This window comes from Eleutherodactylus coqui, chromosome 6 (genome assembly GCF_035609145.1).
Source record: "Eleutherodactylus coqui strain aEleCoq1 chromosome 6, aEleCoq1.hap1, whole genome shotgun sequence".
NCBI classification, from domain to species: domain Eukaryota; kingdom Metazoa; phylum Chordata; class Amphibia; order Anura; family Eleutherodactylidae; genus Eleutherodactylus; species Eleutherodactylus coqui.
This window is the reverse complement of record NC_089842.1, coordinates 150,881,106-150,903,964: the sequence shown is the minus strand read 5'-3', so window position 1 is coordinate 150,903,964 and position 22,859 is coordinate 150,881,106. Positions and strand designations below refer to the sequence as shown.

At 47.6% G+C, this 22,859-nt stretch overlaps 1 protein-coding gene across 2 annotated transcripts in view; it reads left to right on the top strand.

Annotated features, from left to right (window-relative positions):
• Window positions 1-686: 686 nt before the first annotated feature.
• Window positions 687-22,859, top strand: part of DDHD1 (DDHD domain containing 1) — a 41,254-nt gene continuing 19,081 nt past the window's right edge. The window contains exons 1-6 of one of the 2 annotated variants that reach the window (XM_066607987.1): window positions 687-1,427; window positions 13,494-13,667; window positions 16,249-16,350; window positions 17,828-17,956; window positions 18,325-18,472; window positions 21,522-21,631. In XM_066607987.1, coding sequence (XP_066464084.1) covers window positions 866-1,427; window positions 13,494-13,667; window positions 16,249-16,350; window positions 17,828-17,956; window positions 18,325-18,472; window positions 21,522-21,631 — 1,225 coding nt within the window. In that variant the 5' untranslated portion in view covers window positions 687-865. The remainder of the gene's footprint in view (window positions 1,428-13,493; window positions 13,668-16,248; window positions 16,351-17,827; window positions 17,957-18,324; window positions 18,473-21,521; window positions 21,632-22,859) is intronic. The other variant, XM_066607988.1, reaches the window with a different exon arrangement.

The following is a 22,859-nucleotide window of genomic DNA, read 5'->3' as shown; positions in this document are numbered from 1 at the left end:
GGGTAGGTCCACAAGGGGCGGATTATCTGCGGGGTGTCCACGGCGGCCATTCCACTGGAGATCCACAGCACAAACTCTGCATCAAAAACCACACCACTTGGTGCCGATTGTGGATGGCTGGAGCATTGCGTATGGGCAGCGTATCCTACACAGCCCATACAGGTGTATAGGGCTCAGGCTGCGTATATCGCTCCCATTGTTTTCATTGGAGCCTCTCAGACAGCCGCATGATCGCGCCACAATCTTCGAGCGGAGTCGGTCCTACTTTTCGGCGTGTAGCGCACCTCATCAATGATGGGGTATGTTAACCTGTCGGCCACATGACATCCATCATCTACAATGAGAACAACATGTATCGTCTCCTCCTCTATTGAGTGCTGCTTGGGGGAGGGGACCACCATTCTCCCCATCGGTGGGAGTCCTGGAAGTGGAATTTACTTTGATGGACTATGGCATGTACTTAGGATACACCCTTGTGGCCCTCACCCCTGTGCAGTGTCAGTGCAGCCGGCTCCTCCATGCAGTGGCTGCAGGCCCTCTACACTGCTGTCCATGCTGGAGCAGCTGCCCTGTACGGCGCTGTAGATCTCCTCCGTACCGACACCCGCAGCAGCATCTCTCAGATCACCTGACCTGCTGTGCGTCACGTGACCCCGCGCAGGGCGCTGTGCGGGGAGGGCGCGCGCGCACGTCAGCGCAGCTCGTGAGGGAGGGGGCGCGCCCGGCAGCCGGTGTGTGAGGGAGCCGCGGAGAGCACGCTCCTGGGGGGGCGGCGGAGGAGGAGTAACGGTCTCTACAGACGTGTGGCCTCCATGCCGGGGCCGAGAGGCTTCATGAGCACTGAGAGAAGCGGGACGTCGCCGGTATGAGTCACTCTGGACACCGGTCACCGGAGAAGAACGGAGAGTGGGAGGAGGAGGAAGAAGAAGAGGAAGAGGACGGGGAGGCCGGGAGAGAGGAGGGGCAGCACCGCCGCCGCCGCCGCCACTCTCCCATGTCCCGGGGCCTGGAGCTGCACCTGACTGGCCATGACTTCCCGCCGGGCCTGGCCGGGTCCCCGTCGGAGGGTGAGGACGGAGAGGAGAGCCTGCAGCTCCCGGGCCGGCGGCGGACCCGCTCCAGCAGCTCCCGGCCCCGCTACGAGGTGGTGACGGAGCTGGGCGCCGAGGAGGTCCGCTGGTTCTATAAGGAGGAGAAGAAGAGCTGGAAGCCGTTCATCGGCTACGACTCCCTGCGCATCGAGCTGGCCTACCGCCGGCTGCTGGAGCTGAGCACCGCCCCGGAGGGGGAGACCGAGGAGCCGGGCACCGCCGGACTGGACCTGGTCAACATCGGGGAGCTGGCCAAGATCGAGCCGGTGTGTGTGAGGAGCGGCCTGTACGAGGTGGACGTGACCGAGGGCGAGTGCTACCCGGTCTACTGGAACCGTAAGTGCCGGACAGTTCCTGCAGCCCCCCCTTCATCCCCTGACAGCCTGCTCCCCAGTTCCTGCAGCCCCCCCTTCATCCCCTGACAGCCTGCTCCCCAGTTCCTACAGCTCCCCCCTTCATCCCCTGACAGCCTGCTCCCCAGTTCCTACAGCTCCCCCCTTCATCCCCTGACAGCCTGCTCCCCAGTTTCTGCAGTCCGCCCTCTTCATCCACTGACAGCCTGCCGCCTGCAGCGCCCCCTGACAGCCTGCTCTCCAGTTACTAAAGCACCCCCTTCATCCACTGACAGCCTGCTCCCCAGTTCCTACAGCTCCCCCTTCATCCACTGCCAGCCTGCTGCCTGCAGCACCTCCTGACAGCCGGCTCCCCAGTTCCTGCAGCACCCCCTTCATCCACTGACAGCCTGCTCCCCAGTTCCTGCAGCCCGCCCCCTTCATCCACTGACAGCCTGCTCCCCAGTTCCTGCAGCCCGCCCTCTTCATCCACTGACAGCCTGCTCCCCAGTTCCTGCAGCCCGCCCTCTTCATCCACTGACAGCCTGCTCCCCAGTTCCTGCAGCCCGCCCTCTTCATCCACTGACAGCCTGCTCCCCAGTTCCTGCAGCCCGCCCTCTTCATCCACTGACAGCCTGCTCCCCAGTTCCTGCAGCCCGCCCTCTTCATCCACTGACAGCCTGCTCCCCAGTTCCTGCAGCCCGCCCTCTTCATCCACTGACAGCCTGCTCCCCAGTTCCTGCAGCCCGCCCTCTTCATCCACTGACAGCCTGCTCCCCAGTTCCTGCAGCCCGCCCTCTTCATCCACTGACAGCCTGCTCCCCAGTTCCTGCAGCCCGCCCTCTTCATCCACTGACAGCCTGCTCCCCAGTTCCTGCAGCCCGCCCTCTTCATCCACTGACAGCCTGCTCCCCAGTTCCTGCAGCCCGCCCTCTTCATCCACTGACAGCCTGCTCCCCAGTTCCTGCAGCCCGCCCTCTTCATCCACTGACAGCCTGCTCCCCAGTTCCTGCAGCCCGCCCTCTTCATCCACTGACAGCCTGCTCCCCAGTTCCTGCAGCCCGCCCTCTTCATCCACTGACAGCCTGCTCCCCAGTTCCTGCAGCCCCCCCTTCATCCCCTGACAGCCTGCTCCCCAGTTCCTGCAGCCCCCCCTTCATCCCCTGACAGCCTGCTCCCCAGTTCCTACAGCTCCCCCCTTCATCCCCTGACAGCCTGCTCCCCAGTTCCTACAGCTCCCCCCTTCATCCCCTGACAGCCTGCTCCCCAGTTCCTACAGCTCCCCCCTTCATCCCCTGACAGCCTGCTCCCCAGTTTCTGCAGTCCGCCCTTTTCATCCACTGACAGCCTGCCGCCTGCAGCGCCCCCTGACAGCCTGCTCTCCAGTTACTAAAGCACCCCCTTCATCCACTGACAGCCTGCTCCCCAGTTCCTACAGCTCCCCCTTCATCCACTGCCAGCCTGCTGCCTGCAGCACCTCCTGACAGCCGGCTCCCCAGTTCCTGCAGCACCCCCTTCATCCACTGACAGCCTGCTCCCCAGTTCCTGCAGCCCGCCCCCTTCATCCACTGACAGCCTGCTCCCCAGTTCCTGCAGCCCGCCCTCTTCATCCACTGACAGCCTGCTCCCCAGTTCCTGCAGCCCGCCCTCTTCATCCACTGACAGCCTGCTCCCCAGTTCCTGCAGCCCGCCCTCTTCATCCACTGACAGCCTGCTCCCCAGTTCCTGCAGCCCGCCCTCTTCATCCACTGACAGCCTGCTCCCCAGTTCCTGCAGCCCGCCCTCTTCATCCACTGACAGCCTGCTCCCCAGTTCCTGCAGCCCGCCCTCTTCATCCACTGACAGCCTGCTCCCCAGTTCCTGCAGCCCGCCCTCTTCATCCACTGACAGCCTGCTCCCCAGTTCCTGCAGCCCGCCCTCTTCATCCACTGACAGCCTGCTCCCCAGTTCCTGCAGCCCGCCCTCTTCATCCAATGACAGCCTGCTCCCCAGTTCCTGCAGCCCGCCCTCTTCATCCACTGACAGCCTGCTCCCCAGTTCCTGCAGCCCGCCCTCTTCATCCACTGACAGCCTGCTCCCCAGTTCCTGCAGCCCGCCCTCTTCATCCACTGACAGCCTGCTCCCCAGTTCCTGCAGCCCGCCCTCTTCATCCACTGACAGCCTGCTCCCCAGTTCCTGCAGCCCGCCCTCTTCATCCAATGACAGCCTGCTCCCCAGTTCCTGCAGCCCGCCCTCTTCATCCACTGACAGCCTGCTCCCCAGTTCCTGCAGCCCGCCCTCTTCATCCACTGACAGCCTGCTCCCCAGTTCCTGCAGCCCGCCCTCTTCATCCCCTGACAGCCTGCTCCCCAGTTCCTGCAGCACCCCCTTCATCCACTGCTAGCCTGCCCCCGCCGCCTGCAGCCCGCCCCCTTCATCCACTGCCAGCCTGCGGCATCTCCTGCCAGCCTGCTCCCCAGTTCCTGCAGCACCCCCTTCATTCATTGACAGCCTGCTCCCTGACGCCTGCAGCCTGCCCCCTTCATCCACTGCCAGCCTGCTGCCTGCGGCATCTCCTGACAGCCTGCTCCCTAGTTCCTGCAGCACCCCGTTTATTCATTGACAGCCTGCTCCCCAGTTCCTGAAGCATCCCCTTCATCCACTGACAGCCTGCTCCCCGTCACATGCCCAGCCTGCAGCGCCACCTTCATCCTCTGACAGCCTCCTCCATCCCCTGACAGCCTCCTCCCACGTTCCTGCAGTGCCGCCTTCATCTCCTGCCCACCCTGAGCTCCACCAGCTCAGCAGCCCCCATCAGCAGACTGATGCCCCTCTGGCCCCTGTCTGGCTGGGAGGTGTTGGGGATGCCGTTGTGTTTTTTGGCTGAAGCAGCAGAGCTCAGGATTCCCCACACTCCTGTAGAGAAAGAGGAGTACACTGCTAGCCTCCGAGGGGAACTGACCCCGCTGTGTGACGCCACGTCGTGAGCTCTTCAGTAATGTATCCGTCGTACAGACGTCCGTGTGTGGGGGCGCCGCAGGGTTTCATTCTGCTCTTCTCTAAAAGAGCAAAAAAGGAAGGATCTTGTAAAACGCCCATTAATCACCATGAAACTTATTTTTGGTTTGCTTCTGTCTCATCAGGTGACTTTTTTTTTTTTTATTAACAGAAAAAAAGATGGATCTGCAGGACTTTTTTTTTTTTTTTTTAGAACGTAAGAAGGGGGGGGGGGCAGATATTAGACGGTATAGACCGTTTGGTTTTCTTTTCATTGTTCTCATTCGGGGACGGACACAAACTGCCCAGTACGTATCTCCCTTAGTCCGGGCTCACACGGCCGCACGGTAAAACGCCGTGTAAAGATTGCAGCTCTTTACCAGCGCAAGGAACTGCGTATTGTCAAGTTTTTGCCTGCGCATAAACGGCATATTTAACGCTCGCGGTCCTGCACTGGCTTCCTGGTGGCTTCTTTTTTTAACTTCTGATGTTTCCTAGCAACGTGTGTAAGAAACGCTGTAGATACACAATACAGTTCCATATACACTGTGTTCCGAACACAACTATAGAAAACAATAGGCCTGTACACACACAAAAAGCCATAAAAATATTTATTTTTTCACAAGGTGCTTAATTTACGCAAGTGTGAATGGCTCAATGAAAATCAATGTACTTCCATTGACTGCATTCACCACGTATTATGCGCATGTACATAGCGTGTGTTATAGGCAATGAATTTACTCTTGTGTGAGCCCAAGCTTAAAGGGGTTTGCCGGGCAAAACCTGATGAGCTATCCTCATGATGATGAGCTAATCGCCCAGCCCATAGGGATGGCAGAGGGAGTACCCTAACTGGCTTCAATGCCATCAACCTCAATAGCGTCTGAAGAGGCTGCTAGGCTGGGTTCACACGGAGCGGAATTGTCGCAGACGTTCTGCAATCTTAAACCTAAGCAGCAAAGTGGACCAGATTTGCAAAAATCTCGCCCACATGCTGAGGACAGTCTGCTGCAGCTAAGCCGCCTGAAACTGACATGCTGCGTGGAATTCAAAGCCGCGGCTTGTCAATTTTATCACCGTTTTTGCTGCGGGCTCTCCTCTCTATGGGGAGAGATGGCCGCAGCAGAATACAGGTGGCAAAGTGGGTTTTGAAGTTGCTTTTCTGCCGAAGAAATCTTGCAGAATTTCCGTGCGGTCCCACTGCGGTATTTAACATCTATGTTTAGAGGCGGAAGTACCAGAAGTGTAATAACCGCTTTAGCTCCCGTTGATTTCAAAGGGAGTGAAATCAGCATTGGCACTTCTGCTGCTGTCCACTATGGCGATGTCCAGCCCCGCTGCAAAGGCAGCAAGCCGGTCGATCAACTCCTCACCGGGGATTTGTTATAGATGACCCATCCTGAGGATAGGTCTCAGTGGTTTTTGCCTAGAGAGCCTCTTTAGTATGAGTCACATGTACAGTTGTAAATTAGAGCTATATCTCAAGCAAACTGGTCGAAATGAATGTTTAAGACCGGGCTCACGTGAGCGTAATTTAATTGCGTATTATGCGCACATACGCAATGAATGCATCCGATTAAATCACATTGATTTTTATTGATAAATCTGCGTATATTAAAAATGTAAAAAAGAATGCAGCATGTTGTATTTTACAGCGTATTCCACGTAACGGAGCCCTTTTGTTCTCGAAGGCCTCGTAATAAATGCTGTACATTCGCAATTACATTGCATATGTGCAGCGTTTAGACGCACCGTCGCTAAGCATCAGCTAGAAGACTGCACGTGAGAGGTGTGCGTGAAATACACCGTCATGCGCAGTCCAAAATCGCCGCCTCACGCAGCATTTTACACATGTAGTTGTGTGAGCTGGCCCTAACTGATGCAAACAAACTTTTTTTTTTTTTTTTTTTTGGTCTTGTTTTGAAAAGAAAAGGGCAGAATCATTAATAATGGATAAAAGAACGCAGATGTTAGCCCAGCCGTGGTATCTGTGGTCTGTAGGCTGCATTGCCATCCATTTAAAGGGATTCTGTCATCAGGTTCATGCAATGCCAACCACAGGCAGCGTGAACTCTGCACAGGGATACCTGGTTTCCCCTGTGGGTGTTTTATTCTGAAAGGCTATGTGGTTTCAGAATGTATACATTGTGAAGTTTGGCTGAGCTCTAAGTCACGGGGTGGGCCACACGATCTCATCCCGCCGGCAGCATGCAGAGTGACAGCTCTCTTCCTATACACAAGCAGGGAGAAGAGCAGTCAGTCTTCATGCAGCGGGTGGAGAGAAACCAACGCAGCGACGACCCCCCCCCCCCCCCCCACCCCCATGCCTCTGAGCTGGGCTCCAAGTCAGACTTCAGAGTTTATCATGAAATGCTGCTGCTTCTTAGAATAAAATCCCCACAGGGGCAACGGGCTTCCCTGTCCCGGGGTCATGCTGTTCGTGGTTCAGGCAGCATGAACCTGATGGCAGAATGCCTTTAGTGGATTCTTCTATAAGAATGCAGTTATATCCTACATACAATTTCTCATTTGAATGAGTGAACTATGTCCGATGTCCTGTTAATACAGGTATGTACATCGCTGGCGGATTCAAATGAGAAATCTTTCAGTCGTTCACATTCCCTGTATAAGTGATGAGAAGGACTGAATGATTAGTGAACGAGCAAACACTGATTTTTATGCCTGCATAAAATGAACGAAAAGCGAACAATTTGTAGTTTACACGTTGCTGCATTTACACTGAATGATCGTTCCATGTAAAAGGGCTCTAATAGAAACAAAAGAATCTTGTAGATATACCACCTTTTAATGGCTAACAAATTAAATGATGTTAACAGTTCCATCTGTTAACATCAATTAATCTGCTAGTCATTACAAGGTATCATATCTACATAATATTGTGTTTCTGTTACTGAAAGCAATATCATAAGGGTGACGGGTGTCACAGTTGGCCAGTTATCACAGCTACAGTTCTTCCTGGCGCAAACGTTTATTTGGAGCCATTAAAAGGGCCTTCCAGTCGCCTCTAAGGACTAATTTCTAAACATTGTTACCTTCACATCTTATAACATTGTAGCACTTTTATGGGTAGTCTGTTGGTTTTATTTTTGACCATAGTGTTTGCTGCCTCCAATTCATTCTTCGCCTGCCTATAGTCTATAAGTGATGAGAACCTCATGAGCTTGTGCCATCTGTTACATCACCTGCTGTTTGGTGGGCAACAGTATCAGAGGCCGTTTGTCACTACTCGGGCTCTGTTCTTCACTGGATCAGAAGGCCACTGAACAGTAACGTGGCCCCTACTTCTTGTGTCCCATTAGGCCATATTCACAAGTTGCACGTGTTTAAAACAGGTGCAAAAACCGCTGCACGACATATGGACAAAGTCCGTGTGCAGTGCAGTCATTCCCTCATCCCATGCGCTGCATGTCCTGTTGTTATTAATGAAGAATGACAAGAATGGGACATGCTACTTTTTTTTCCACGATCTGCGTAAAAAAAACCCCATCTGATTAGCCTCATTATGGGGCTGCTTGCTGTCCATGGAATACGTAGTGCCCCCTCTTTAAAAAAAAAAAAAAAAGTTGTGTGAATGGGCCCTTGTCTGTAGTATTCTTGTTGGAATGGGCAACTGCTTAGGACCCCCATCCAACAGCTGATTATCCATCCCGCTGTTAGTGCAGTAATCAGTGGTCAGCACAGAAAGGGGAAGCGCCAGCTTCACTCACTTTGAAATCAATGGGAGCACCGCACTGCCCTTCCTGCTTCTCTCATGGTCAAGATCTGACATCCAGTCCTCACTAAGAGAGACGCAGGACGTGGAAGAGCAGCGCGGTGCTCCCATTGACATCCGGCTCGCTGCACTGACGGGGAGGATAGGTAATCAGTTAAAAAAAGAAAGGGGGGAAAAAAAACTCCAGACAACCCCTCTATTCACGCTGTCTTCGGAGGCACTATTTGCTAATCTTGGCGTCAAACTAACTGCACCCTGAAGAGACCCCATCATCCGTCAGCAGTGTCTATTGGGCATTTGCATCCTTTATCTGATGGATCTACAGTGCTTTAGGGCTAAGTGCTGGGGACCACTGTCTATTATAACATTCATATACCTTAACTAGGCACTTGGACAGAGATCAAACTGGTTGTGGAGTTTGGTGCCCTGCCTGTAGATAAAGGGGTCACCTTTATCTACAGACACTACCATAGCCATACACAGGAATAGCCATAAATAGGTGATCTGAAGCTTTACCCTGTTCAAGACCTGCAGGAGCAGCACTATGTAAGTTTCTTCTGTGAAGGGGACAACATGTTGCTCTAACCACTGGGGTCATAGCCCCACCAGTCATACATCAGTGGCCTATCCTAGATATAGGCTGTGATATTATAGTGGGAAAACCCTTTATTATAATGTTGGCGTGTAGGTGACAGTTGGCATGGGTTGAAACCCTACAGCTTACCTTGTCTCAATTATACATGGCTTGAAGGGTGGTGGGCATCTGTAAAAAGTGGAGGGGGCATGTCCTGGACATCTACTTGTGGACATATATTGCAGTGCAGATGCTTTGACACATAGGAGGGACTGATTCTAGAAACTAGCAGGTGCCTGGTCGCTGTGGGTGACGCTACTGTCTGTGTGTTTCACACTAGTCTCCAGCTTTATCAATTCCCCATCTGTGATAGATCCTATTACATACAGCACACTGTGCACTGATGCCTGATAGAAGAGCTCATACTGAGGTGACATTTGTCTTCAGCTGCGTCTAGCATAAATGGGGGTTTCCTATAGTGAACATCTTTGGCTATACTGTTCTTTATTTCCGTATCTGCAACAGGAGACCCAGTAGTCATTAGTGACTTTTTTTGTTCTCTAATTTTATGTCTGCAACACTGTCCATAATTACCATTTTAACGCTTCTTTTCTGTCTTTTGCCACTGTACACAAGTGTAACATGACCTCTGTCATAAATCAGCATCTTTCAAGCTAAGCAGGATGAAGTACAATACATATCAGGATGTTAATCGGCAGCATGCCCTAAAATACACACAGATAGAATTAGTAAATCTGCCCCGATCTAACAGTTGCACTGTAAACTTAAAGGGGTTGTCCCGCGCCGAAACAGTTTTTTTTTTTTTATTCAATAGGCCCCCCGTTCGGCGCGAGACAAACCCAATGCATGTGTTAAAAAAAAAAACCCGTTTAGTACTTACCCGAATCCCCGCACTGCGGCGACTTCTTCCTTACCTTAGCAAGATGGCCGCCGGGATCTTCACCCACGATGTACCGAGGGTCTTCTCCCATGGTGCACCGTGGGCTCTGTGCGGTCCATTGCCGATTCCAGCCTCCTGATTGGCTGGAATCGGCACACGTGACGGGGCGGAGCTATGCGATGACGCGTAGAAGGGGGCGAAGCCAGAACTCCGCTCGTGCCGATACCCAAGAGAAGGGAGAAGACCCTTCTGCGCAAGCGCGTCTAATCGGGAGATTAGACGCTGAAATTAGACGGCACCATGGAGACGGGGACGCTAGCAACAGAGCAGGTAAGTGAATAACTTCTGTATGGCTCATATTTAATGCACGATGTACATTACAAAGTGCATTAATATGGCCATACAGAAGTGCATAACCCCACTTGCTTTCTCGGGACAACCCCTTTAAGGGATAGTTCAAAGATGCACTTTTTTCTCCTATCCATAGCCATGAGACCCCCACCGATCCTGAGAATGGGGTCCTGTGAAGGTGGCCTCCTCACTTCGGGCTCACTGCACCCCCTGCAATGAGGAAGAGATTGACTGACTGGAGTGGCGGTCTCGTATGCGTGGTGCCACTCCATTAATTTTCAACGGGACTGCCAGAGCTAGACGAGTACAAGCTCTTGGCTTTTTCCGTTGTTGCCATTGAAATGAATGGAGTAGCAGACGCACATGCGCAGCCACAGCTCCATTCAGTCTGACGTCGTCATGGGTGTGAGGCCACGCTAACGAGGAAAGGAGGACATAGGGCCCCCATTCTCAGGATCAGTGAGGATCTCAGCGCTGAGACCCCCATCAATCAAACTTTCATCTTCCAAATACCCTTTTAAACCAGGCAGTCTGAAGATGCACTACTTTTGTCACAATGCCTCATGCTGGATGATAAATCTACCACATCTTTAGACGCTTTCATATAACTTTACACCACCTATTGACTGGCTTACTTTGCACTAAAGCTTTGGTGCTTGATTGGACTTATCCATACCCATTTCTAGCTAAATCAAAACCTTTTTCGGTGAGATGCAGGAAGTATCTAATACATAAGTCTGATACAAAGATTGTACTCTAGTTTTTGGCAAAAATTAAGACTGAATTCTGGCACATTTAGGCTAATAAATCGCCCCTATTGTTGGAGTCATGAGAAATGTTTTCAGTTTGTTTTTTTTAAGCCCCATACACTTAGGCCGGACTCACATCAGCGTATCGGCATGTGTATTCCATGCACGGGTCTTGCCTGCATAATACGCTCAATTTGCTATAGGTGACCATGTTGTCGCTCATTTGTGTGAAATGCGCACGCAAGATAAATCGCAGCATGTTCTATCTTGGCATGTATTGCGCTTGCATACATGCCAAGATAGTACATGGCTATGGGCGGCACACAGCCAGTACACAGTGTCATTGAGAATGGCTGCATGCGTATATCTCGCGGCCTGAACGCCACCAGACTACGCTCTGTGAGTTTGGCCTTACGTTGTGTTGGCCTAAATTTTGGCCTAAATTTGCACCAGTTATGCCAGGTTTGAACTTGGCCTAATGCCTCATGTACCCAAAGAGGACACATAGATACATGGTGGCAGAGGCCTAACTTTAAGCTCCTGGGCCCTTATGTAAAATCTTGAACCGGACTCTCACCTACCATATACCATTTATAATGGTGCTTTTGGGTCACCTTAAGCATCAGGGCCTGGATGCAACCTGCGCCGCTTGATATCTTGCTGAACCTCCTCATGCCTCCAGCTTCCTCCGTAGAGGTTTGTATGGCATCCATCACCCGCTGTGACAGAAGGATTGATGGTTTGATAGTTGTAGTGATAAGACGGTGACACACGGACTGAGGACGGCAGGCAGCAGCAGCTGCAGATCAACAGGTTTAGCCCTTCCCCTGCTCTGGCCGTTCCCTGAGCTGCTTTATCCTTAAGCTTTATCCCTTTAGCCTCAGATCCTTTAACTAATGTGATTCTTTATATATAGGACTCCATGTCAGAGTCCTTCCAGTTTATTTACACAGTCCACCTAGGATTCACTTTTATACTTGCTGGACCATATGTCCAGCATTAACATGGAAAGTGCCTTCAGTTTATATCCTCTTAACAAAGGATTATATTTAATGGCAAAGCAAATATCCCATCAGTCTCCGGTCATTTTAAACCCTACAGATCATCCATCATTCCCTTTTTCTTAGCTACCGAAAAGGTTGATGATGTCCCACGTCTTGTAGAGCATTTACCCCTACAATACAGGAAATGCCACCAGTACTTGTCGCCTTATGTAGAAACTATTTATCTGCCATGACACTTCTTGGAGGGGTCGTCGCCTGTCTTTCCTGGCCTCCTTACCTTCAGTACTACAATGTGGTCTTCCATAACCTCACTTCTAGCATTTCTTAGAGCTGCTTCCATGGGGGCAGCTTGAATGTGGATTTTGCCATGACATTACTATAAACTGTCATACTACAGTATGGCGTAACCTCAGCCTCATCATATTTAGGTTTTAGCACCATAGAGATAATGATTCATGTTGGACACTTCATCTATGGGCAGCTTATCTGCAATCATGTTGCCTCTATCAGTGCGTGTTACTTAAAGCCCTGTGCAAATTGCACAGTTCTGAGAGCTTTCTGCATTCTGCTTCCTTTCCTGAGCTGTTCCTCAGATCATTTGTTGCATTTTGTTACAATTAACACCTGTAAGATAAGCCAATGCTGTAGCCTTCAAAACTCATAGTGGAGCGTCATTTTAATTGTAACCTTGCATTAGAATGAGAGGTGAAATTGCTCCATACTTCCATGTGATTTTATAGGATTTGACATTCAAATGACTTCATTTTCATCTTACAAGTTTACTCTCCTTAAACAAATAAGTCACATTGCTTTCAGTCAACTGAATACTTTCACATCAGCAGTTCTCCCCTGAAGCGCCAGTTTCGTCTCAGGTTACGGTTTTCTATATAGCAAAATACATAGGGGTGGAATTGTGAAGAGAGCCATTCAATGTGTGAAATGGAGACATGGCTTCTGTCCCTGTGAGTTGGTAAAGCTGGGTACATAAGTGTTGTCCTGATGGTTGAAAGTGTCTGAGCAGAGCCATGTATTTGGGGTAGCAGGCTTTTAATGTGCAACTATTGAGGCATGTTATCTACCATACCAAAGGCAGAAAGGCGTGCAGTCATGTGCTTTTGAGAGATTACAGCTGCCTGTCCACGGGCGTTGCGGTATCCCGCAGCGGATCTCCGCAGTTAGCCTATCTAACAGGCTGACCGCGGAGAACCGCGGCAATTTGCAGCATGCTATGATTCTCTGCTCGTGGACAGGGGGGCTGCGCTTTCCATAATCCGGCCGCGGAGAACGCAATTCAATAACGCCTGTGAACAGGCAGCCTACAACAGGAAAAAAATGCTACTTTCCCCCATCACAAGTACCTTTCCTTTCTTTTTCTTTAAATTTAGCTCTAGATTAGAAACTTTCAAACTGTTCCCCTCTCAGTACATTTTATTTTAGAACAATTTACCATTGTGAAATGGGAGGTCTTTCTACTGTCTACAATTAGGATTTGGTTAAGGTCACAATGAGCAAGTTCAACCGACATACACCTGGATATAGGTCCTGTATTGTCTGCATTTAAGTCCTTGCAGTTGACACATACTGTATAGTATAGGAGTATTTTCATCTAATGGTGGAGTGTCACTAGGATATGCCAACACCTTTCATCAATGTTGGAATGAAGGTGCTCCTGTGCTGACTCTCCCGGCACAGCGGGACCCAGCCAGGGTCTCATTCATGTTAGAGTAAAGTAGTTTTACTAATTACATACATTGCTTGTTCAGCTGATTCTTTTTCTTTCAGAAAGTGATAAAATCCCTGTGATGCGAGGGCAGTGGTTCATAGATGGCACTTGGCAACCTCTCGATGAAGACGAGAGCAACTTGATTGAACAGGAACATCTCGCCTGCTTTAGGGGTTATCAGATGCATGACAACTTTGATCTGGAAGTGGCAAAGCCCGTGGACCACAAGGATGGTGAGAGTTGCTGTTATTTCCCTATTTCATTACCAAAAAAAGACTTGGCTGTTTTATTAGTTTTACTATTAAAATAGGGTGCAAATCATATAAACTAAATTAAATTTATATCTCTATGGGTTAGTGATGAGTCTACATGGGAAAGCCTTACCATTGCATCTTGCTATGTTTACATGGACCAGGTTTTCAGCACCAAAAGTGCTTAGAAATTGACAGTATTCAATGATGAGCAATATAAAACTACATACTCCACATACAAAGAATAATGTTGAAGTTTGTCTTCACTTTTGAGTTTTCCTACGTTTTTCAGCCCAGTGTTTTTAAGTAATCCTATATAAGCTTTTACTAATCAGAAATGTCTTATGCTTTAAAGGGGTTTCCTGGGACTTAAGTCACCAATATTTAATCGGTGAGGAACTGACTCCTGGTGGCACCCTCACTGATTAGCTGATTAAAGGGGTTGTGGTACTTGGGCTAATGCTGCTACCTTTTCATTGTATACCAGGCACCGCACCTTCCATTTCAGAGCAGCTTTGCCCGGTATTGCTGTTCAATCCCACAAAGGTCATGCGACTAATGAATGGGATGGCCTGGTTCAGCACTATATGGTAGGCAGGAGGTATGCAAAATGCCAAGAAGAGCTGTTTCAGGGTATGCTTGCTTGTTGCGGATTTTAGTGCGGATCCGTGCCAAAATCTGGAACACTTGGTGTGGGTTTTGATGCAGTTCTGTCTGCATAGGATTGCATTATCTAATGCAATCCTATGGCAGCGGGCACAGGTGGAAATTCTGCAGGAAATCCCGCCGTGGAATTTCCGCCTGTGTGCATTTGCCCTAAAACTACTGAACATGCTGGGAGGAGTATCTTCACTGTTATGGAAAACATGTAGTGCGACCTTTGTTCCTGTCCTAAGGATAGGTCTTAAGAGCAAAGTCCCAGAAAACACCTTTAATACTTTGCTTCTTGTTTTTCAAAAACTGAGTTCTGGTGTTAATGAAGTTATCTGCTAGTTGGTTATAACAATCTATTCTTCCTACTCTTGGTGATCCTAAATGTGTGGTTTGGTAGAAACAAACTAACTTCTATTAACGTGGTGGCCATTATATCCTCTTCTCAAGCAAAGTCTTCATTAGCTACATATTCATTATACCAATAATTATAGATATGTTGGAGTATAACAGCCAGTAACATGTATTGCTTATCCCCAGCAGGGAGGATAGTTAGATTAGTTGGGGGTTTGACCGCTGAGATCCACATTGATCACCAGAGTTGTATGGAGGCGCAGTCATGCATGTTCTTGCCTTTAGCATTCATCATTCCCTTGCTGTCACTACTTAGGTCCTGCGCCCTATCCATTTATATGCTTGCGTTTTAATGTGAGTGGGCTGACCAATTACTGACTGCCGCAGTCACATGATGACCTTAGTGACAACACTACCACAGACCATGACTAATTTGACTTGCGGATCATGTCGTTTGTATTGACAGAAGGTCATCACACAGATATGCACATAGAGACTTTTAGTAGCTTAGCACAGAAGTAAATGTATTGTTTACTCCGGGTTACAAAAAGTGACATGCTGTACTATGTGAACCCAAGGTGCCCAGAGGAATTATCTGCCTGAAATAGATGACTGTTGTGTGTTTTGGTAGAACGATCTGTTTCGACTAATGGAAATGTGTTCCATCTACGGTAACTGTGAATTGCTGTGAATTTTCATTAGTTATTGATTAGATGCCACACTTTTAGCAGGTACTCAATAATCGCACAAACATAGTTCTTCTGCAACAATGCCATAGGGAAAACCCTTCAGATTTGTAGTTATCTTGTGGGCAATGCCCCCTCTGGACTAACTAACATAACAGAGTGCTGGTTAGATTAGGGCATAATTGACCTGCTTGTGGCCAGCATTAGGGTGCATTTAGATTGAAAGATGATCTCTCAAATGGCAGCTTGAGTGACCGTTTTGAGCAATCATCTTTGCATAACTCTCAAGTAGCTAATTATCTACTTTAAAGGGTTAAATGCAGGTGGAGCGGAACGCTGATAACTCGGAACAAAGCAGCTGTTTTTGTATATGCAAACAGCTGCTTTGTTCTCGCAGTTATCAGCGGTGTCCCGCTGAGCTGATGGCTCCAAAAAACAGCAGGAGCGCTGATGGCTCCTTTGTTCTCTGAGCTTTTCAGCTGGTACCCCGCTGAGAAGTCCCAGTGGGATACCAGCTGAAAGAATGCTATCAGCGTGCGGCACTGATAAGTTGTTGATTTCTAGCTTGCTAGAAATCACCGACGAACGAATCGTGCATGAACAGTGCATGATGGCAGCGCGTTTAGACACAACGATTATCGCTGTATCGCAAAAGATGGCTTTTGAGTGATACTCGTCTAAATGGGGCTTTAGATATAGTGCTATTCTATACAGACTTTGCATGACAAGAGGTGGTAAAACAAAACCAATTTTATTTAATTTGATATGCATGCCTAACGATTTTGCATTGCTCTCACTGTTATCTAATACTGTGATTCTGAGAAGTTTTCAGTTGAAAGCCAAAGTAAAGTTACTTGTCTTCACTTTGCTAGTTATCTACCACCTTGCTCCCTTCTCCCTCCCTTTCCTGTTCAATTGGAGAGGATATAACGAGAGCACAGGCGCCCCATGTGCTAAAAGAAAGCGTTACGAAGGTACAGTACCTGAGCTATGCCTTGTAGAAGACTCTCTGGCTTTAGTCACCTTCACTAGAGGAGCAAGCAGGCTTTTACTAGAGTAGTGTGGATATCGCCTCATGCTGTTTGCTGATCCAGAGGTCACAGTGGTCTTTCCCTCACTGTCTTATTTTTTTTCTATCTGCCTTGGGCAAACGGTGACAAGATCCATGCAGTTTTCTAATATGGCGGGGGGTTTTCCCTCACCTTTTTTTTTTTCGTGTTCAAGCCTATTTGGGCAGCCTTGGTTTTTACAAGTATCACTGGATGCTTGTGAGCATTTTTATAGACAGCAATGCTTAATTCCTATGCATACTTGTAGTTTTTTGTTTTTATGGCTACTTAAGTCTTGGGTTTGTGGGTTATTGATGTCAAAATTGGACTGGGGAGTGTCAGAGTTGGTTATGGCTTTTCTCAGCCTATGGCTGTGCAAATTATGGATATTTTCTAAACCAGTTTCCCTTCACTGATCCCTAGAATGAAGGGGCAGCATCGCTGAGCAAGTACTGCAGCCCCTCTATTCTCAGCATTGATGGGGGTCCCAGCAGTCGATTCCTCACAATCATAGTATTATGGCATAGCATTCAGATGGGAATACTCTTTCAGTTAGCCTTTCTCCTTCTGTTGGCATCTGTCTATCATGACTTCGTAACTTATCTTGCCTATAACCCGGCTCTTCTCCCTGTGTGTCACATTATGTTCTTTTTCCATTTTTGGCTCTGGTTTGATCACCTGTTTCCTCTTTTATTTAATGAATAATATCTGCTTTCTGCTCAAAAGCCTCTAAATGTAATTGCAATCGCCCACTTAGCCAATAGCTTTGTGAAAACTGCTTTCCTTTAGACTTGCTGTCAGACAGACCGTAGGAAGCAGAACAATCAGCTATAGCTCATAGCACATTAGTCATTTAGAATCGTAGACTTCAGATCTGGAGATAGTTCTTACAACTTTATTTCATGAACTTCTAAAATGTTTGATAATGACTAATAGTAATTTTCTATAAAAATGTCTCTTCTTAAGGAGACGGAAGGATTGAACCTTCAGGGGATTATTTAAAATAAAGACCTTGCTCATATCATCCATGGCTCTAGATGCTGGGAGTTGTAGCTGCAAAACAGCTGGATGGAGAGTCACCGGTTGTAGATCATTGGTCCACAGGATGCATACATGAGATGTAGCAGGCATTCATATATTCTTCACTTCCCTTAAGATAAGATCCCGAAAACCATGTTGTTCCCTGACTATTAAAGAACTCTACCTAGATGCTCCATGGCTGGAAAACCACAAGTTGCCTGTACTTAGACAATTAATACGCAGAAGTGTTTTGTAAGGTTATCTAGTAGTTGCACATTGGTTCCATATTTTGAGTGAAAGGGAACACCTCAACATACTTTTGTGCAACACTATTTGACCTGTTAATAGTTTGCTGTCTAACAGTTTTTACTACATTTTACAGCTGTCCACAGTTTGAAGTTAAGCCGCAGTCACGTGGATTGGCACAGTGTTGATGAAGTCTATCTTTACAGCGATGCAACTACTTCTAAAATAGCAAGGACTGTTACTCAAAAGTTGGGGTTCTCAAAGGGTAAGCTCACCTGTGCCACTACCTGTGTTCAACCAGTATCTATGGAAAGGCACTAATGTTTAACAGCAGAGGCGGTGCTTGTCAGTTTTTTTTCTCCACCATAGTAAATGATGACATATCACTGTGCGATTACTGAGACCCCCACCACTTCCTAGAAGGAAGTACCCATAACTTTGAGTTTGTCCTTTAACAGCAACACTCTTGGACACCCAATGTGTAGGGCCCATTCACTTGAATGGAGCTATGTTGCAGTTCTCTGCCCAGTGGGTGGCCATGGGTTTTGCTGTGTGGGAAAATATCCCAACACAAACTAATCTAAAAAGTTGCATATTCCTGTAAGTATCATTTTTTTTAACCTTTTTTTGCAGCTTCGAGCAGTGGGACCAGACTCCATAGAGGTTATGTTGAAGAAGCTACGTACGAAGACAAGCCTGTCGACACAAGCCACATAGTTTTTGTTGTCCACGGTATTGGTCAGAAGATGGATCAAGGAAGAATTATCAAAAATACTGCCATGCAAGTTTTTATTTCCATCCTTTATTTCTCTTTTTAATCTTATGGTTGAGAACTGACCAGCTTGCCAAACCTACATAGTCATAAGTAGAGAAGGAGTTTTGTTTTGCCTGACAGGCCAGATTGTCCTGTGCAGAGTTTTGCAAGTTAATACAATGGGAGAATTGATTCCTCTATCATTCTCTTAAAGGGGTTGTCCACTTCTAAACTGTTGATAATTTCTATCCTTAGGGTAAACCAATGAACAGTAGATTGGTGGGTGTCCACTATTTGGGATCGTCACCGTTCAGCTATTTGCCGGGCCGTTACACTTGGGCACTGAGTTGACTTTTGCAGGAAGCAGACAACTTCATTTCCTTTTCAGTGGCCAGGATTGGTATTGCAGGTGAAGTTCTAACTAAAGTGAGCTGTGAGAATAAAAAAATGAAAAAAATCTCTGTGCTTATAAGTATCGTGTTAACAATAGCAATGGATACATACACTTACATGGAGAAGTGGAAAAATCCTGACTAGAGGAACCTACTCCTTAAGACCAAGAAATCCAAATAGAGATAGATGTCCAATGAAAGCGCAATCTTCTAATAATGATGCAACGCGTTTTGGCGCAACAGTGGACATCTATGATGGGCGTTCATTAAAGATTCCCTTGACCCACTTCCTGTGGACTGAGAGAAACAAAACTTGGCGCAGTTATTAGTCCTTCTCTACATAAGTGCCACCTAGGGGGACACACTTCTCCCATCTCTTTGTGCCACTGTAAACACTTCGCTTGTAGAAGTCGACAGATTGCTTCACAAGTCAGAATCTTATCATCTGGAAAATGCTTCCCCTTGAAAAATTACTTCATTGTTGGAAAGAGGTGAAAGTCCGATGGTGCGGGGTCGGGTGAATAAGGGGGATGCAGGAGAATTTCATACCCGCAGCAGAGTGCTTCCATCTGGGCAACATGAGAATTGTGAACTGGGGCATTGTCTTCCAGAAGGCGGACACCTTTAGTGAGCATACCACATCTCCTGGTTTTGATGGCCTCCCTCAATTTCCACCACTCGGAAGCATAGTATGCCCCAGTAATCGTGGTACCCTTTGCTTGAAATCCATCAAGACTACCCCGTGCTGGTCTGAAAAGACTGAGCAGGAACTTGCCTGCTGAGGCTTGGATGCGTGCTTTCTTTGGAGGCGGTAATTTCGGATGCTTCCATTGCATCAACTGGTCCTTAGTCCCCGGATCATAGTGATGGACTCAGCGTTCAGCCTGTGGGATCAGTCTGTTAAAAAAGTCCTCCCAGTTTTCATGGTACATCGTCAAAAGAGCCTGGGAGCATTTGACTCGTTCCTACTTCTGGAAAGGTGTGAGCAGCCGAGGAACCCAGTGAGCGGATACCTTATGCATATGAAGATGGTCTTGGATGATTTTTTTCCATGGAGCCCACACTAATCTTGACACTATTGCACCAGGTCGCAAATGGTTACATGGTGATTTTCCAAAATGGCAGCCTCCACTTACTTAATGGTGTGTTCATCAATCCCGGAGTGGGGTCGCCCTAGAATTGAGGCCGTTTCCACCGAAGATCGAGGACATTTGAATTGACAATGACAGTTCTTGATTACATCATATGATGGGGAATCCCCACCATAAACCTCTTTCGTCTCATTAAACATCTCCCTTGGTGTGCGGACCTTCAAGTAAAGGAACTTGATGACTGCTCTGTATTCCACTGGGTTATCAAGCCTCGCACCACTTCAGCACCTGTAAAAGAAAGGTTATCAGTTCAGAGTTGCAAATTGTCACGTAACCTATAAGAGACTTGTATGATTACACCTGTGCAGTTTCAGCATCCTGCGATAAATGGAAAGAACACCCTTCATATGTCCATTTGGATTACTTGGTCTTAAGGAGGGGGTTCCCCCTATTCAGCATTTTTATCCCCTCCTCTTCATGTAAGTGTACAAATCCATGCGCTATTGTTCCTTATGAGAGCAGAGAATTTTTTGAATTTTTTTTTTTATTCTCACTGCTTGTTTGTACCCATCTTTTCTATAAACTTGGGTCCTTCTCTTGCCGCTCTCCCATGTTGTGGGTGCCCTGCAGGACATAAAGACTTATGGTGCTAGTGAGCTGGTTCCTCTTTCCATTTGGGATCACCACACTCCCACCCCCACTTTCACCAGGTAAGTCCTATTCTCTCCTTTTGAAGTTTTTCTCTATACATTATCACTGCTCATTTTTTAGGTGCTGTCCTACTTACTTGTGATAACTAAAGTGAGCGAGAACTTTGCTTGCAATACCAAGCTTGGCCACTACAGTGGGATCGGAGCTATCTGCTTCCTGGAAAAATCAGCTCAGTGTACAAGCTCACTGGCCTGGCAAACAAATGTTCAGCAAGGGTCTCTAGCAGTGAACCCCACCAATCTACTGTTGATGGCCTATGCTAAGGATAGGCCATCAATAGTTTACAACTGGTAACCTCTAAATTTAAAAAAAGCGAAAATCAAATGTTGTCCTAGACCCATTACCAAGCTGTATTTGTTTGTTAATGTTATGGTGAACATCTCTGTAATAATCGTACTATTAAAACTATGTGCTGTTTCACAAATTTGCATGATGGCCACACGGCCCCCGCTGTCAAATCGCTGATGTCACGTACACAGTACATGAGCCTTTACAGCTCAGTGTGTATGTTGGCAGTTACATCACTTATGGTGAGCTGTACATGTGCCACCGTTCCTCCCAGGCGCCTGCACATTCGCAATTCACCGCAGGCGATGAAGCTGCTGTCATGCGTACACACTGAACTGCAAAGGCTTATGGATTGTATACATGACATCAGTGGAAGTGAAGTGATTTTGACAGCAGGGACACATGAAAATAGCGCAGAACCATGAAATGGCTAATATTCTAATACTAAGCCTATTGCAATGATAATAGAAACATGTGGAGAGTTGAACAGCCAATTGTCAAATCTGCCAAATTCACATGGAGTAGAATTTGCCTATTTCTACTCTTCATCCATCAGTTGTGTCTCTCAGACTCACACTTATCTGTCTATTACAGGATGAGAGAGACTGCAAGAAAGATTGAAGAGAAGCACTTTTCCAGTCAGACTTCAGAGCATGTTGAGTTCCTTCCTGTGGAATGGCGTTCCAAACTTGCTCTGGATGGAGGTAACCTGAAGTTCTTAAACATCTGAATTGCTGAAATAATCCAAATATGACCTCATTACTGCTTGCTCTTGGGTTGTCATTGTAACATCAATAGACTCAAAGCTCTTCTGTGCATAACGTCCTATTATGTCACTTCCACTGTTTTATAATTGGGGGTCACTTGACAGGATGTCCATGCATATATATACATTTGAGTAATTGTGTTTACACTGAGTGACATTCTATAGGTCTTCACCGACTCCTAGGAGGTTGCCCACTTAGTGTCAATTGCGTGATCCCCTTGCAGAACTTGGCAGGATAGGTCCATATCTATGTCTCACCTATCTGCTGTCCATCGTAGGCTCCCCCTACCCTCCCTGTCGCAACCATAGTCTTGCTCTCATGCTTTCCCCCTACATGACATAAAGCTTTCAGAGGGAGAAATCCCAGATTCTCTTTTTGGACATTGCTACAGACCAGAACTCCTAAATAATTTCCATGTTGACAGCCTTAAGCGTCAGTTTCAGATTTCTGTATTTGGACCATATACTCTTTTCCTAGCTACTTTGACTTTTCAAATATCTGGACCCTATTTTAGTTGACTACAGTCTATGAACAACCTCCGGTGAGGACGATGCTTGACACACAAATTGGGTCACAAGCTAAGCACTATTTTGGCTCTCAGCCATTTAAAAAAGGTTTCCAACTGGACGCCCTCTAACAAGGCTGTATGCAGTGGAGCCCACATCCAGTTTCTTTTCCTGATTGGGCAGACCCCTTTATTTTGCCAGCCTCTTGTGTTTGTCATATCTTGATGCATGGGTCTGCAACATAGGCTCTACAGGCTTCAAGATTGAGCTTGTTTCCTTGCATCACCTTTTCTCCCCCAGGGTAGAACAACTTCTGTTACTTTTAGAGAAATTATTATTTTTTAATGTTTTTACTTAAGTTCTGGGTGTCTACAAGAGAGGGGGTTATGTCTGCACAGCCAGGACCTTTCTATTTCTCCATCATGGATAACAATGATGCTAAATTTCTGTAGACCCGGAAGACCAGCTGCTTCTCAGATCTTTAATCCCACCACTCAATTTGTGACTCTCCTTCAGCCAGGTTTTTGCTCCTCTGTGATGCGTGCCACATAAGCGCCTGCAATATACAAGGGAGACTTCCCTAGTGTGATAGACGATCAAATGAGGGGTATAGTGCTGGAAAAATGTTTTCGCTGGAGTGGCCCTTTATTTGAGAGAGA